Source organism: Pongo pygmaeus, chromosome 9 (genome assembly GCF_028885625.2).
Source record: "Pongo pygmaeus isolate AG05252 chromosome 9, NHGRI_mPonPyg2-v2.0_pri, whole genome shotgun sequence".
Taxonomy (NCBI): domain Eukaryota; kingdom Metazoa; phylum Chordata; class Mammalia; order Primates; family Hominidae; genus Pongo; species Pongo pygmaeus.
In genome coordinates this window covers 955,306-970,544 of record NC_072382.2, presented here as the reverse complement: position 1 = coordinate 970,544, position 15,239 = coordinate 955,306, and the positions used below count along the sequence as shown (strand labels likewise).

Genomic DNA, 15,239 nt, shown 5'->3' with positions numbered 1-15,239 from the left:
CCTGTTCTCCAGCCGGGCCCACAGGACATGGCTCCTATCACCAGGTTGCTCCAGGAACAACACCTCGCACGCTTATCTCCCCCACTGCTCAGCACATTCAAGCACTCCCCAGCCAGGACAGAAACGCTGCTCCCAGCCATTTGCCACCAAGCGAGTACATTGAGAGAGAGGGACCCCCAGGCTCTGGAAGCCTCATGGTGCCACGATGGAGCCCCCACCAGGGCTCGGGGCCAGGGCCTTCCACACACCCCTGCGTGGCCCTGAGATCATGGGGACAATAAATTCTGGGAGGCGCAGCTTTCACCAGAAATTCAACATATACACACACGCGCACACACATGCATACACACAGCCACACACAGGCACACACAGGTACACACAGGTACACATGCACACACACAGGCACACATGCACACACACAGGCACACACAGGTACACATGCACACACACACAGGCACACATGCACACACAGGCACACACAGGTATACATGCGCACACACAGGCACACACAGGTACACAGGCACACACACAAACATGCACTCACAGGCACACAGGTACACAGGCGCACACACACGCACTCACACAGGCACACAGGCACAGGCACACATGCACGCACATAGGCACATGCACACACATGCACACACATGCACACACATAGGTACACAGGTGCACACACACAGCCACACACGTGCACACACAGACACATGTGTGCACACGCACACACAGGTACACAGGCACACATGCACACACAGGCACTCACATGTGCACACACAGGCACACGTGCGCACACACATGCACACACAGGCACACACGTGCACATAGGCACACAAATGCACACACACAGGTACACATGTGCACGCACACACATGCATACGCACACACACACGCACAATCACCACACGCCTGCAAGCGGGCATCTTCACCACAGGCCCAGTGGGCAGCCCCATTGCAGGCTGGTGGCATCCAGCCCCCGCCCGCCCCACACCTGTGCAAGCTGCAGGGATCCCCCAATTCGAGAGGACGCTGGGGACTCACATGCTGAACATCACAGCCATAACTGCCCTTCAAGGTCAGGGGTCTCTGCCACTTTACAGCTGGGAAATAGAAGCCTCAGTGGCCAGGACCCAAAGCCCTACAGGCCTGGCCAGGCAACCAGTGTCCACTGGCTCTCACCCCCAACCCATCCCTGCCCCTACATTCAAAGCTTCATAGGATCCCTCCTGAGAACCTGAGCTTGGTTCTCACAAGCCCAGACAGGCAGGCAGACAAGCACAACTGCCGGGCTGACGCGGCCACAGGGCTCCCAGCCATGCCACCTGCCCATGAGGTCCCTTTTGGCACCGGCTGCCCTGGTGCAGTGACCCACCCAGGGAAGGAGGCCCTAAGATCTCTGCCCCTCATCGTCCCCACCTCGAGCCCGGGCTGAGAGGCCCCACCTCAGAACAAGGGCCAGCTGTGAGCCCTGCGTCCATCCAGCCTCTCAGCATGATAGGGCAAGGGCCTCACTCCTGTGCCTCAGTTTCTCACCTGAACCACAGGGACCACTGAGCGTGTTAAGAAGGGACAGCCAAGGCCGGACACGGTGGCTCACGCCTGTCATCTCAGCACTCTGGGAGGCTGAGGCAGGAGGATCTCTTGAGTCCAGGAGTTCAAGGCCAGCCTGGACAACAAAGTGAGACCTCGTCTCTACAAAACTGAAAAATTAGAAAGAAGAACAGATGAGAGCAGAACACCCAGAATGCCTGGCGTGGGGCTCCTGGTGGGGGGCAGCACACGTACAGCAATTTCCTATGAAAGCAATTTATTGTAACTTCAAGCAACGTTCTGCAAAACTGAAGCTGATTTAAGTGAAACACACGACACCTACTGCGTGTGGCACGCGTGGCCCTGGGGCCTCTTCCGGGGGCAGGTGGGGCGGCTCCCAGGTGTGTAGGCACAGGTGGGACAGAGGTGGCAGGCCCGGGTCCCAGCCAGCGGACTCAGCTCACCTGTGGGACGGAGGTGCAGCCCCATGTGGGGAGCCCAGCCCAGAGAAACCAGGTGGCCTCGGGGTCCCTCCCGGCTCAGATCGGGATGCTGACGTGTGGTGGGAGCAGCCCCGAGGCCAGCGAGGGCTCCTGTCAGGATCAGGGGCCAAAATCCCCTTTAGGAGGGGTCCCTGGGCTGCCAAACGAGGCTGGGGCAATCCTGGCGACTGCTCAGACCTCTACCTCCCTCCTCCACTGCCAGCCACCGGCACCACCCCAATGTCACCAGACCTTGTCCTGGCCCCGGCCCCTCAGGCGTGGCACGTGCCTCCACAGGCGAGGCCCCCTGGTCATCCCAGTCCCTGCCCCTCTGCCTGAAGGGGTCAGGAGAATACTGGCGACCCCACAGCCCCGCAGAGATGCCCCAGCAGACGAGCAGCCCCCGAGTTCCTGTGCCCAAGACAGCTGCCAACAGCGCTCGGAGGGGGAAGAAAACAGCTGTGGAGGGGTCTTCAGGAGCGAGCCTGGGACCTGGCAGGCTGCAGAGACACAGTAGCACCTCAGGCCTCCAGGGCAGCCCGTCTGAGCCCCAAGGCCGCTGCCTGTCCCAGATGGTGGAGCCCCTGCTCCCCAACACCCCCTGGCAAGGTCCCTCCCTCTGGGTGATCTTTCCTGCTGGGCAGGGAACTCAGGGTGAGGGGTGGGCCCAGCGCCCCTCAGGGGGTCCTGGGATTCAGGGTGAGGGGTGGGCCCAGCGCCCTTCAGGGGGTCCTGCGATTCAGGTGCAGCAGAGTTCCCCCCAAGCTGGGTCAGCACTGGGCTCCCCGGAAGGGGCAGAGCAGGTGCCCCAGGGCCCCTGACCTCCCCCAGCAGGCCCATCCCGGCCACCAGGCGTGTGGCTGACAGTACCCACATTGACCCAGCAGCGGGCAGGGCCCGGGCCAGGATGGTCCCCATGCAGGGGGTGTTTGCAGGACCTTTGGGGGCGTGCGTGCGTCAGCCCCCCGCTGGGAGTGGGTGATAATGGGGCCGCTGCCTGCAGGATTTTCCAAAGAAAGCCGAGTCCTGATAAAGCAGGCCCAGATCCTGTTTGGCCACCGCTGCGCCCGCCGGCAGTGGTGATTAAGGGGCTGGACCGTGGGGCGCAGGCAGGTGCGGCGGGGGAGGGCCCGCCACCCCATATAAGGCACCCAGGACCGGCCGTGGGAGCCGCTCGGGTGGCAGCAGCAGGCCTGCCGGGCCCAGCGCGAGCTCCTCTCCACTGTGCACCATGCTCCGGCTGTGGCTGCTACTGTCCTGCTGCGGAGCCCTGCTCAGCGCTGGTGAGTGAGGTCGAGGGGCGCCGGACACTGCGGTGCCCTCAGAGGGGCCCTGTGTGCGGGGGTCTCTGGGCCTTCTTGCCTCGCCAACTCGGCCGGCCCACATGGACGCTGATGGACGGGAGGCCCCACCTCGGCTCCGTGACCAGCCCCCACTGCCAGGCCCGGGTACCCCCAGCAGCCGCGGCGCTGGGCTCTGCCAGTTGGGGTCAGGAACCTCATGGGGCCTGGGCAGGGATGCCCTCCTGTGAGCTGGCACAGCGGCCAGCAGGGGGAGGACGCTCGGCTGGAGTGGGGTCCGGAGGTCCCGCAGGAACAGCGGGCAGATGTGCTGGTGCCCAGGCCTGGTGCTCTCCCTTCCCGAGTGGGGTCCTGAGTCCTGAGAGGTCTCTGGGTGTGGGGGACAGAGGCACAGTCTCTGCTGCCCTAGGCCTCGGTTTCCTAGTCTACAGAAGTGGGGGACGCTGCCTCCCCTGGTGTGGCCGCCGTTGGGGGAAGGGAGGGGAAGGTGTACAGCCATCCTGGGCTCAGAACCGCCGCAGGCAGCCTGCCCTCTCCCGCACGCTCCCCTACCCAGCTCAGGCAGGATCCAGGAGAGACTGACATCCTGGATCCTCTGCCAACCACCTGCCCTGCGGCTGCTGCAGGTGGCCACCAGTCCTGCCCCAGGCTCCCAGAAGGAGCCAGCCCCAAGGGGTCCCTCTGTGGCCACAGCCTAAGCCCTGGGGAGACCCCTCTTGCCGACCAAGGCACCAGCCCGAGGGCCTCTGTGTTCCATGCTCCTCCTTCCTCTCCAAGCTGGCCCCTGACCCTCCTCCACAGCCGGGAGCCCCCTGGGGTGGACGCTGGCGGGACAGAGCTCGCCCTCAGAGCTGCTGCCAACCTGGGTGCCTCGGGCTCAGAGCACAGTGGGACCCCCCAAGGGTGCCCCACTGTAGGGCGCCCCAAGCCCACCCCACCCCCTTTCCCTTGAAACCCCTTCCCCACTATGCCGGGCACCACCTTTCAACCGTGGGAGATGTGGGGGTCTCTGAGCCCGCTCCCCACCACGCCGGGCACCACCCTTCAACTGTGGGAGATGTGGGGGTCTCTGAGCCCGCTCCCCACCACGCCAGGCACCACCCTTCAACCATGGGAGATGTGGGGGTCTCTGAGCCCTCCCAGTGGTGCCCTCTGCTTGGGACCCCGGCCCCCACCTGCACACCTGGCACAGCTTGGGGACAAGTGCCAGGAAGTGGGGCTGAACTTGCAGCAGAGCATGACCCCTAGTCCCTCGGGCCAGGGAGGGAGGTGTGGTGAGGCCCAGGGAGGCTGGAGGTCTGGGCTGTGGGCAGTGCAGAGGGTGGAGGGCCAAGTGGGGGTGTCACCCCAGCAAATAATCTCTGAGTGCCGTCTCTGCCAACATGGGAGGGGCCTCAGCCAGCAGAGTGTGGGGTCAGACAGCCGGGCTGCAGGCCTGGGCCGCGGTGGGCCGGGAGGCAGGGGTGGGCGGCTGCCAAGCGTACAGAAGGAACAGCACGCACCTGCCACCTCGTGCTCGTCCAGGGGCTGAGAGGCCGGGGGTGGCGGACCAACCCACCCAGATGCCATGGGCCTGGCCAAGGGATCAGCCGAGGGGAAGCACAGCCAGTCTGGGCAGGAATGCAGGAGCCTCCTGGGGGGCTTCAGACAGAGCTGGAGGCAGCCGACTTGGAGCCAGTGGACTCGGGGAGTCTCCTGCGGGCGGGGCAGGGCGAGGGCAGCGGGGGGCACAGGGGACGCAGCAATGAGGCACCCACCCGGGGCAGTGGAGCCAGTCTGGCAGGGCCGAGGGCACCGAAACACAGGCCCGAAGTGTCTGTGCTGCAGCGGGGACGGCCCCCAAGTGCCATCCCCCATCTGAGAGGTGGAGAAACTGAGTTGCAGGGGGCACTGACCAGGGGAGACCGGTCACAGCTCTGCAGCCTCCAGAGGTGCTGGCCTAGCCTCCTCTCGCTCAGAGCTCTCCCACCCCTCCCCCACCAGAGGCCAGCGAGGGCCCCGTCCCAGGAACCACTGAGTTCCGTGGCTGAGGGTTCGGTGTGCTGCACACTCCTACAGCAGGTGCTTCTGAGCCCTGTGGATCATCCCTGGAAGGAATGGCAGGGGGCTGAGGACCACGACACCTACTGGGACCCCCAGGAGGGGGATGGGTGAGGGGTAGGTGCTCGCCAGGCTCAGGGCCCAGCATGAGCCATCCCACCCTAGTCTGGAGTAAACTCAGCTTACACGGGGGATAAGCCAGGTGCAGCCCATCAGAAAACGATCTCAAGGCCAAAGGGGATCACAGCCAAGTATGTGTCCCACATAGCCAAGGCTGGCATTCTCCTTAAATCCAGTCACTCAAATACCCGACCTCCTGCCTATGCCAGAGAGGACTCACCCAGGCGGCCAAGGGGCAGGCAGCCTGGCTCCTCCCTGGACCGCGGGTAACACCATCCCCCAGCTGTCAGGCCCCTGACCCTGTGTCACCGGAGACACGGGTGTCCAGCGATAATGGGGGCAGCATCAAGTAAGTCCCAGAAAGTGGGCAGAGCCTGGGGCGAGAGCACAGGTGGGGAGTGGCAGGAACGGGATCTCTGAGCTACATCTGCAGGGAGGTGCTGTGAGTGCCCTGCTAACCAATGGGCAGGGGCAAGGAGGGTCCCGGCCCCGAGAGGGGTCTGGAGAGGTCACGGGTCCTGCTTAAGTGCCCCACCAGCACTCGGACATTGGGGGCTCATGGGAGCTACAGGAAGGGCCGCAGTCCCGGAGGCAGGGTCCGGGGAGTTACCCAGAGGTGGGAGAAGTCTCCCTCTGGGTAAAGGGGGTGGGACCTCGGGGGTGTCGGCCCCACCCCAGCCTCTGGGAGTCAGGGTGGGACGTCCCCCGCTGCACTGCCCTGGAGTCACCGTGACTGGGATATCTCTGACAACAGTGGCCTCAGTGCCAGGCCTGACATCAAGGCTGTCTCAAGGCTGATGTGCAGGAAAGTGGCCATGTTTAGAGCCCCGGAGCCACTGAGAGCAGGGAGAACGGGCTGTGGGGCCTTGGTGCAGACCCCTCAGGGAAACCAGGCGGCCAAGCTGGGGAGGTGGGCACAGCCCGCTCTGTCGGCTCTGCGGTCAAGCCCCTGCCACCCACACCAGCCCCTCCTCGCCCCGGCCAGAAGCCCCAGGGATAAGTACCCTGCACACAGGGTGCCCGTCGTCTGCCAAACCCCAAGGGGCTGACGGCTGAACTGGGACTGCGTGGACGAACGAGGAAGTGAACGAGAGCAGGGAGGAAGCTAGGGCTCGTGAAGGACAGCATGGGAGGCCAAGCGCTTGGCCTCGAGCCCCACGGGCCATGGACGCTTCTCACATGCAGTGTGTGCAGGGAAACGGGCGGAGGAGCCCTGAGCAGAGGTGAGCAGCGCCCTCAGGGACGATGGGGCAGCCCCACACCGACTGTGAGTCCCATCCCCACAGGTCTGGCCAACACCCCCTACACCAGCCCAGGCCTCCAGAGGCTGAAGGACTCTCCACAGACAGGTAAGAACACGGCAGCCACTGATCCTGCCGCCCAGACCACCCAGGCCCAGCGTGCAGGAGAGAGGGGCCCAGAGCCCAGGTCACCCCCAAGACACACACATCCAACATACATACACACACATACATGCACCAACCTGAACACACATGCACATGCAACCATCACACGCACACATACCCAACACACACATGCACACACACCTGACACATGCATACACATGTACATGACACATGCATAAGCAGACGTCACACACACACCCAACACACACTCTACACATAGACACACAACCCAACACACATGCACACACACCCAACACACACTCTACACATAGACACACAACCCAACACACATGCACACACACCCAACACACATAACCTACACACACACCCGACACGCACACACACCCAACACCCATGCACACATCCCAGACATGCAAACATGCACACATACAACACGCACATGACTTACACGTGTGCATGCACCCAACACACACACCCAACACACACACCCTACACACATGCACATGCACCCTATGTATACACCCTACACACCTGAGACACGCACCCAACACACACATGCACACAACACACATGCCCAGCTCACACAACACACACATGCACGCAACATGCACAATCACACACACACAACACACATGCAGGTATATATCACACGTCTACACAGCCCTCCCACACACCCACAATGCACACATGGACACACCTGACACATATGCACACATCCCCGAGACACGCACATACATGCACACACACCCACCACACATACGTGTACCCACACAGACGTGTGTACATATGCCCACAGTGGTGCTGACTCCTGGCCAGGCATATACCATAGCACTCAGGTTCATCGGATGTCTGGGGTTTCCACAGCCTGGCCCCAACTCAAAAACCCCGGCCCCAGGAGACGAGTGACCTCTCTGCCTGCCCTAGCCCTGCCTGGCCCGGATGGTGGGGACACAGAGCTGTGTGAGCACTGCTCTCTCTGCAGCCCCGGACAAAGGCCAGTGCTCCACGTGGGGGGCTGGTCACTTCTCCACCTTCGACCACCATGTGTACGACTTCTCGGGGACGTGCAACTACATCTTCGCGGCCACCTGCAAGGATGCCTTCCCCACCTTCAGTGTCCAGCTGCGGCGAGGCCCAGACGGGAGCATCTCACGGATCATCGTGGAGCTGGGGGCCTCCGTCGTCACTGTGAGCGAAGCCACCATCTCAGTCAAGGACATCGGGTAGGTCAGGTGGGCCGGGGCCCGGGGGCTCGGGGGCCGGAGGACTGAGGGGCAACCACCGACTGCCCTCACCCCACAGGGTCATCAGCCTGCCCTATACCAGCAATGGACTCCAGATCACACCCTTCGGCCAGAGCGTGCGGCTGGTGGCCAAGCAGCTGGAGCTGGAGCTGGAAGTTGTGTGGGGTCCTGACAGCCACCTCATGGTGAGGAGAGAGGGGCCAGGGTGGGCCCGGAGACCTGCAGCACTGTGGGGCAGGTGGGACTCGGGAGGGGCTGCCCTCCTCGGGAGTCCCGGCCAGCCCTCAGGCTGCCATGCAGGCAGGCCCTTTGTGCCAAGCAGTGCTGACCCCCGGCCAGCAACATGAGCCAGGACTGGGTTTTGTGGGTGACTCGGCTTCTCCACTGGAAAATTACAGTCCCATAAGAAGAGGCAGACGAGCAGGTGGGGGGATGGTGGGGGCTCTAGGTCCAGGAGCAGGAATTGAGAGCCCTCCACAGCAGATGAGGGGCCCCCCGGCCCCCAGCAGAGCCGTCTCCTGCAGGTTCTGGTGGAGCGGAAGTACGTGGGTCAGATGTGCGGGCTCTGCGGGAACTTTGACGGGAAGGTGACCAACGAGTTTGTCAGTGAGGAGGGTAGGTGGGGTCAGGACTGGGGGGGCCTCTGGGGGGGCCTCTAGGTGGGGCCAGGGCTGGGAGGCCTCTGTTCTGAGCAAGGAGGGTAGGTGGGGGGCAGGGCTGGGGGCCTCTAGGTGGGGGGCAGGGCAAGGGGGCCTCTGAGGCCCAGCCCCCACAGTGCTGACCCCCGTTCTGCACCCCCAGGCAAGTTCCTGGAACCCCACAAGTTCGCTGCCCTCCAGAAGCTGGACGACCCTGGCGAGATCTGCACCTTCGAGGACATCCCCAGCACCCACGTCCGGCAGGCCCAGCACGTAAGCAAGGGGGCTCCAGGTGGGGCTGACCCCAGGTCTGACAGGGTCGCTGAGACCACCGAGGGCCCCCACAAGCAGCCCCATCACAGACGCCCTGCCCGACCTCCCTAGTCGTGGTGGCATGGGGTGTGGCCTTTGCCCCCGTGACCCTGAGTGGCCCCCCCCAGGCCCAGATCTGCACCCAGCTGCTGACCCTGGTGGCCCCTGAGTGCAGCGTGTCCAAGGAACCCTTCGTGCTAAGCTGCCAGGCGGACGTGGCCACAGCCACCCAGCCAGGCCCTCAGAACAGCAGCTGCGCCACCCTGTCCGAGTACTCCCGCCGGTGCAGCATGGTGGGCCAACCCGTCCGCCGCTGGCGGGGCCCTGGCCTGTGCTGTGAGTCCAGGGAAGGGACAGGGAGGGGCAGGGAGGCCGAGGGCTCCAGACCCAGCTCTCCCAGCCCCTGGACTGCCTGACGTGACGCCTGCATCCCTCCTGGTCTGAGAGACAGGAGGTCCTCGCTGCTGCTTCTAGATGGAGGAGGGGCTGGGCTAAGTCCTCCACCAAGCTGGGGTGGGGCAGGGAGGGGTGGGGGGGGTGGAGGGGTGGGACCCTCTCACCGGAGCCGCGTGTGCCCACAGCCGTGGGTCAGTGCCCGGCCAACCAGGTGTACCAGGAGTGCGGCTCGGCCTGCGTGAAGACCTGCTCCAACCCACAGCACAGCTGCTCCAGCTCCTGCACCTTCGGGTGCTTCTGCCCGGAAGGTGAGGGCAGTCGCAGGCACTCGCTCTCCCCGGGACCCCTGGAGAGAGCCCAGGAACAAGGGGACGTCGGACCCCACCCACCCCGACCCGGCTCACCCCAACATTCTGCCGTCTGAGTCCCAGCTCCGGCGCCTCTTGCCCTGGGACAGGCTTTTCCCGCCTGGATGCTTACAGCCTGCAGGTCCTCCAGCCATAGCCAGCCCTGCAAACCCCTGGGTGGTGAGGGCTGCTCACTGGGGTCTGGGAGCTGCCGAGAGAAGGCAGGGTTTGAGCCGGGCCCAAGGGACAGTTACACGTCCCTGCCTGCTGGAGGCCACCACTCACCAGGAACCTGGGCCGGGCACATTGGCACGAGGGGCTGTGCACGCCCAGGGCCTGGCATAGAGTTGTGAACGCAAGCGCAGCTGGAGAGAGAAGTCACGGCCCAGGCTGGAGGGGGTGTCTCCCTGGAGCCAGGGAGGGGAGAATGGGAGGCGGTCAGTCCCACCCAAGCCCCAAGAAGACCCTCTCCTGCAGGTACGGTCCTGAATGACCTCTCCAATAACCACACCTGCGTGCCCGTCACCCAGTGCCCCTGTGTGCTCAACGGCGCCATGTATGCCCCCGGGGAGGTCACAATAGCCGCCTGCCAAACCTGGTGAGTGAGGCACTGGGGGGGGCTCTGGCCGGCCGTCAGGAGTTCCACTGGCCTAGGGCGGGGCAGGGGTGTGCTGTCCGGCTCCAGCAGCCCTGCCCACCATGCCACTGCCCCCATGCTCATCCACAGCCGGTGCACCCTGGGCCGCTGGGCGTGCACGGAGCGGCCGTGCCCCGGCCACTGCTCCCTGGAAGGTGGCTCCTTTATCACCACGTTCGACGCCAGGCCCTACCGCTTCCACGGCAGCTGCACCTACATCCTCCTCCAGGTAGGACAAGCCCTGTGGCCCGTGGGGAGGGGCACTCCCCATGACCCCACCCGTATCTGAGCCCCACCCCCTCGCAGAGCCCCCAGCTTCCCGAGGATGGTGCCCTCATGGCTGTGTATGACAAGTCCGGCTTCTCACACTCCGAGACCTCCCTGGTAGCTGTTGTCTACCTCTCCAGGCAGGTAAGGCCTTTCCTGCACCCGTCCCTGCCAGCAGGGCTCCGCTCCCTGGTGCCTGCCCCCTGACTCGGGCCACCCTCTCTCCAGGACAAAATCGTGATCTCTCAGGACGAGGTGGTCACCAACAACGGAGAAGCCAAGTGGCTGCCGTACAAGACTCGTACGTCCTGGCCCAGTCCGTGGCCCCCCAGAGCTGTGCCTTCGGGGCGGGCTGCAGTGGGCAGGGAGGGAACCCAGACGGCCCACTGAGCACTGCGTCCTGCAGGCAACATCACGGTCTTCAGGCAGACGTCCACCCACCTCCAGATGGCCACCAGCTTCGGGCTGGAGCTCGTGGTCCAGCTGCGCCCCATCTTCCAGGCCTACGTCACTGTTGGGCCCCAGTTCAGAGGTCACACCAGAGGTGAGTCCCTGCCCCTCCAGGTGGCCCTGCTGCCTCATCCCGACAGGGCCTGGCCGTGACCAGGGCAGGAGAAAGGTCCAAGAGAGGTTCACACAACCCTCTGTGTCTGGGGAGCCCCCGGGGGTAACAGGCACGTGTGGCCCGCGCAGCCTCTCACCCAGGGCGCTGCTAGAGGAAGGACGGGAGCTCCAGGGTGTGTGGGCAGGAATGGGTGTGGGAGGGATGGGCTCAAGTCGAGCTCACGCCCCGCCGGCTCAGGGCTCTGCGGCAACTTCAACGGGGACACGACGGATGACTTCACCACCAGCGTGGGTATCGCCGAGGGCACCGCCTCGCTGTTTGTGGACTCCTGGCGGGCGGGGAACTGTCCGGCCGCTCTGGAGCGTGAGACTGACCCCTGCTCCATGAGCCAGCTCAACAGTGAGTGTCCGGCCCCCCACTCCCCTGGCTGCCCCCTCCAGCGCCCACGGTTCTGACAGACCCCTGGACTCAACCACAGGCCCAGCTGCCAGGGTGGGGGGTCCCTGGGAGGAGCCGTGGCTGGAATGGCGAGGGGCCGGGACTCACGCCCGGGCCTGTCGTCCCCAGAGGTGTGTGCGGAGACCCACTGCTCCGTGCTGCTGAGGACAGGCACGGTGTTTGAGAGGTGCCACGCCACAGTGAACCCTGCGCCCTTCTACAAGGTGAGGGCCCAAGGGTGTCTTGGGAGGGCTGCAGGGGAGGCCGTGGTGGCTGACAAGGTCTCAGGCACCCAAGGGCATAAGTTTGGGACCCCCACGTCCCCAGGGCAGGGTGCCTGCCACCAGCCCATGTTGGCTCTCTGCCCGCAGAGGTGCGTGTACCAGGCCTGCAACTATGAAGAGACATTTCCCCACATCTGCGCCGCCCTGGGCGACTACGTACACGCCTGCTCCTCGCGGGGCGTCCTGCTCTGGGGCTGGAGAAGCAGTGTGGACAACTGCAGTAAGTGCCCGACGGGGCTTAAGCGGGGTCATGGCAGGCTGGGCTCACGAGGGGGTGTCCTGGGGCCCCAAGGTCTGAGGTTCTGCAGTGCCCGGCAGGCAGGGGAACCCGAGATTGCCCTCCCGGCCACCCCTCCCGGAGGGTCTGATGCCCGGGTCCCCCACAGCCATCCCCTGCACGGGTAACACCACCTTCAGCTACAACAGCCAAGCCTGTGAGCGCACCTGCCTGTCGCTGTCGGACCGTGCCACCGAGTGCCACCACAGCACAGTGCCCGTGGACGGTTGCAACTGCCCCGATGGCACCTACCTGAACCACAAAGGCCAGTGTGTACGCAAGGCCCAGTGCCCGTGCACACTGGAGGGTTACAAGTTCATCCTGGCCGAGCAGTCCACCGTCATCAATGGTGTCACCTGGTGAGAGACCAGACAGGGGCCAGGCGGGGGTTCCCTGCCAGGCCCCGGGGACTCACGCAGCCTCTCTCTTGCAGCCACTGCATCAACGGGCGGCTGAGTTGCCCGCAGCGGCCACAGATGTTCCTGGGTACGTACACCAGCGCTGGCCGCAGGCTGGGACTGTGAGGGGCCCCGGTTTCCTCTGAGTGTCCTGACTGCGCACCCCTCTTTCCTGCAGCCTCCTGCCAGGCCCCTAAGACTTTCAAGTCCTGCAGCCAGTCCTCCGAGAACAAGTTTGGGGCGGCCTGTGCCCCCACATGCCAGATGCTGGCCACCGGTGTTGCCTGCGTAAGGGGGCGCGTGAGGAGCGGGGACAACGCCCGGGCCCCAGCTGAGCCATGAGGGGGTTTCCACAGAACTCTGGGAGACCCGGCTGCGTTCTGCCCTGTGGCGGGTGCCTGGGGCTGGCCATGAGGTGGGAGCGGCCCTGTGGCTGGGCAGCTGGAGGCCCCGGGGGCTCATCTGCAGAGCTCCCTAAGGACAGTGGGCACCAGCTTGGGGAGGGTGGGCTGCCCACGTGTGGGGGTGGGTACAGCAGCCCAGCTGTGTGCACTGGGTCCCAGGACCTTCCACGAGGTGGGGGAAGCTTTGCTAAGGCAGTTAGCCCAGCTGCCCACAAAGGCCACAGAGCAGGGCTGTATTCGGGGAGAGGGCCTGGGAGACACGCCAGGCAGTCTCAGAGGGGCCCAGGGCTGGGCAGCGGCTGGCTGAGGCCACCCTCCCAGGAGCCGCTGACCTGCCTCCCTCCAGGTGCCCACCAAGTGTGAGCCTGGCTGTGTCTGCGCCGAGGGCCTCTACGAGAATGCCGACGGGCAGTGTGTGCCCCCTGAGGAGTGCCCGTGTGAGTTCTCAGGGGTCTCCTACCCTGGAGGAGCTGAGCTCCACACTGACTGCAGAACCTGGTGAGACAAAGCCTCACTTCAGACGCCCTGGGCTCCTGGGGCTGTCTGGGGCAGGCGGGGGCTGCCCGGGGTGGGGCTGTCCCAGAGGTGGGCGCATCCAGAGGTGCAGTCTGGCCTCTCCAGGGACCACACCCAGTATGGCAGGAGGGCCGCGGGCCCGCCACCCACACCTGCTGTCTCCACAGCACCTGCTCGAGGGGGAGGTGGGCCTGCCAGCAGGGCACCCACTGCCCGTCCACCTGCACCCTCTACGGGGAGGGCCACGTCATCACTTTCGACGGCCAGCGCTTCGTATTCGACGGTAACTGCGAGTACATCCTGGCCACGGTAACCACCGGGCGCGGGGCCGCAGGGGCCGGGGACCCAGAGGCACGGCCTCCAGGGCTCCTCCTCAGCACCCTCTCCCTGCAGGACGGCTGTGGTGTCAACGATTCACAGCCCACCTTCAAGATCCTGACAGAGAACGTCATCTGTGGGAACTCCGGGGTCACATGCTCACGGGCCGTCAAGATCTTCCTGGGGGTGAGCAGCCTGGCAGACTCTGGCAGGGCAGGACGGGCGGTAGGGGGCCCCTGCCACACAGCTGGATCCTGCCCACTGGAGCCTCCAGGTCCTGCCCCAAGGTGCAGCCCTCCCCGCCTGCCTCTCCTTGAGGGGTGCCTGCTGCCCCTCCCCGGCCAGACGCTCAGGACCAGGGGTGCTTGTCCCCCACAAGGTTTCAGGGGCTGCGGAATGTCTCCCAGGCAGAGGGGAGGGACTCTCCAGGAAGCCTGAGCTTCAGCCCTCAGCCCTGTTCCAGGGCCTTCTGCCCCGAGCTGGCTCTCAGCAGGCGCTTCTGTGCACGGCCTTAACAGACCTGGGCAGCTCTGTCTCCAAGAGCTCGGTCCAGCACGGCCGTGCCAGGGGCCAGGGGAGACAGACAGGCAGTCCTATGCCAACCCCACCCCACAGGGCCTGTCCGTGGTGCTGGCGGACAGAAACTACACGGTAACCGGGGAGGAGCCCCACGTGCAGCTCGGGGTGACGCCAGGTGCGCTGAGCCTTGTTGTGGACATGAGCGTCCCCGGGAGTTACAACCTGACGCTAATCTGGAACAGGCACATGACCGTCCTCATCAGGATCGCCCGTGCCTCCCAGGTACCGCACGCCCTCTGCGTCCTCCCAGGCCCTCCCTGACGCAGGGGTGGAGACAGATGGCACGGCCCCTGGGCCCGGCCTGATGCCGCTGCCTGCAGGATCCCCTCTGCGGCTTGTGTGGCAACTTCAATGGGAACATGAAGGACGACTTCGAGACGCGCAGCAGGTATGTGGCGTCCAGCGAGCTGGAGTTCGTGAACTCGTGGAAGGAGAGCCCGCTGTGCGGGGACATGAGCTTCGTGGCGGACCCCTGCAGTCTCAATGCCTTCCGGCGCTCCTGGGCCGAGCGCAAGTGCAGCATCATCAACAGCCAGACCTTTGCCGCCTGCCACAGCAAGGTGGGCACCGGGCACGAGGGCTGTGCGCCTGCCCCTCCACAAATGTCCGGTGGGGGCGGGGGAGGGGGTGGGGAAGCCAGGCACGGTTCTCCCTCCATGGGATCCCAGACCAGCCAGGTCAGGGGGCAGAGAGGTTCAGACCCTCTGCCTGAGTGCAGGGCCCTGATGTGGGGCCAACTCGTGCACCGTGGCTGTTTAGCAGTCCCCTGGCCTCCACCCACCAGA

At 64.8% G+C, this 15,239-nt stretch overlaps 1 protein-coding gene across 1 annotated transcript in view; it reads left to right on the top strand.

Annotated features, from left to right (window-relative positions):
• The first annotated feature begins 3,237 nt into the window (after nucleotides 1–3,237).
• Nucleotides 3,238–15,239, top strand: part of MUC6 (mucin 6, oligomeric mucus/gel-forming) — a 34,849-nt gene continuing 22,847 nt past the window's right edge. The window contains exons 1-24 of the mRNA XM_063670671.1: nucleotides 3,238–3,289; nucleotides 6,754–6,816; nucleotides 7,817–8,057; nucleotides 8,137–8,263; nucleotides 8,603–8,693; nucleotides 8,880–8,989; nucleotides 9,157–9,364; nucleotides 9,610–9,732; nucleotides 10,249–10,369; nucleotides 10,499–10,637; nucleotides 10,715–10,819; nucleotides 10,904–10,976; nucleotides 11,082–11,219; nucleotides 11,478–11,639; nucleotides 11,808–11,902; nucleotides 12,050–12,182; nucleotides 12,349–12,598; nucleotides 12,673–12,725; nucleotides 12,816–12,925; nucleotides 13,388–13,539; nucleotides 13,725–13,866; nucleotides 13,951–14,061; nucleotides 14,491–14,676; nucleotides 14,775–15,014. Of these exons, the coding sequence (XP_063526741.1) occupies nucleotides 3,238–3,289; nucleotides 6,754–6,816; nucleotides 7,817–8,057; nucleotides 8,137–8,263; nucleotides 8,603–8,693; nucleotides 8,880–8,989; nucleotides 9,157–9,364; nucleotides 9,610–9,732; nucleotides 10,249–10,369; nucleotides 10,499–10,637; nucleotides 10,715–10,819; nucleotides 10,904–10,976; nucleotides 11,082–11,219; nucleotides 11,478–11,639; nucleotides 11,808–11,902; nucleotides 12,050–12,182; nucleotides 12,349–12,598; nucleotides 12,673–12,725; nucleotides 12,816–12,925; nucleotides 13,388–13,539; nucleotides 13,725–13,866; nucleotides 13,951–14,061; nucleotides 14,491–14,676; nucleotides 14,775–15,014 (3,225 nt within the window). The remainder of the gene's footprint in view (nucleotides 3,290–6,753; nucleotides 6,817–7,816; nucleotides 8,058–8,136; nucleotides 8,264–8,602; nucleotides 8,694–8,879; nucleotides 8,990–9,156; nucleotides 9,365–9,609; nucleotides 9,733–10,248; nucleotides 10,370–10,498; nucleotides 10,638–10,714; nucleotides 10,820–10,903; nucleotides 10,977–11,081; nucleotides 11,220–11,477; nucleotides 11,640–11,807; nucleotides 11,903–12,049; nucleotides 12,183–12,348; nucleotides 12,599–12,672; nucleotides 12,726–12,815; nucleotides 12,926–13,387; nucleotides 13,540–13,724; nucleotides 13,867–13,950; nucleotides 14,062–14,490; nucleotides 14,677–14,774; nucleotides 15,015–15,239) is intronic.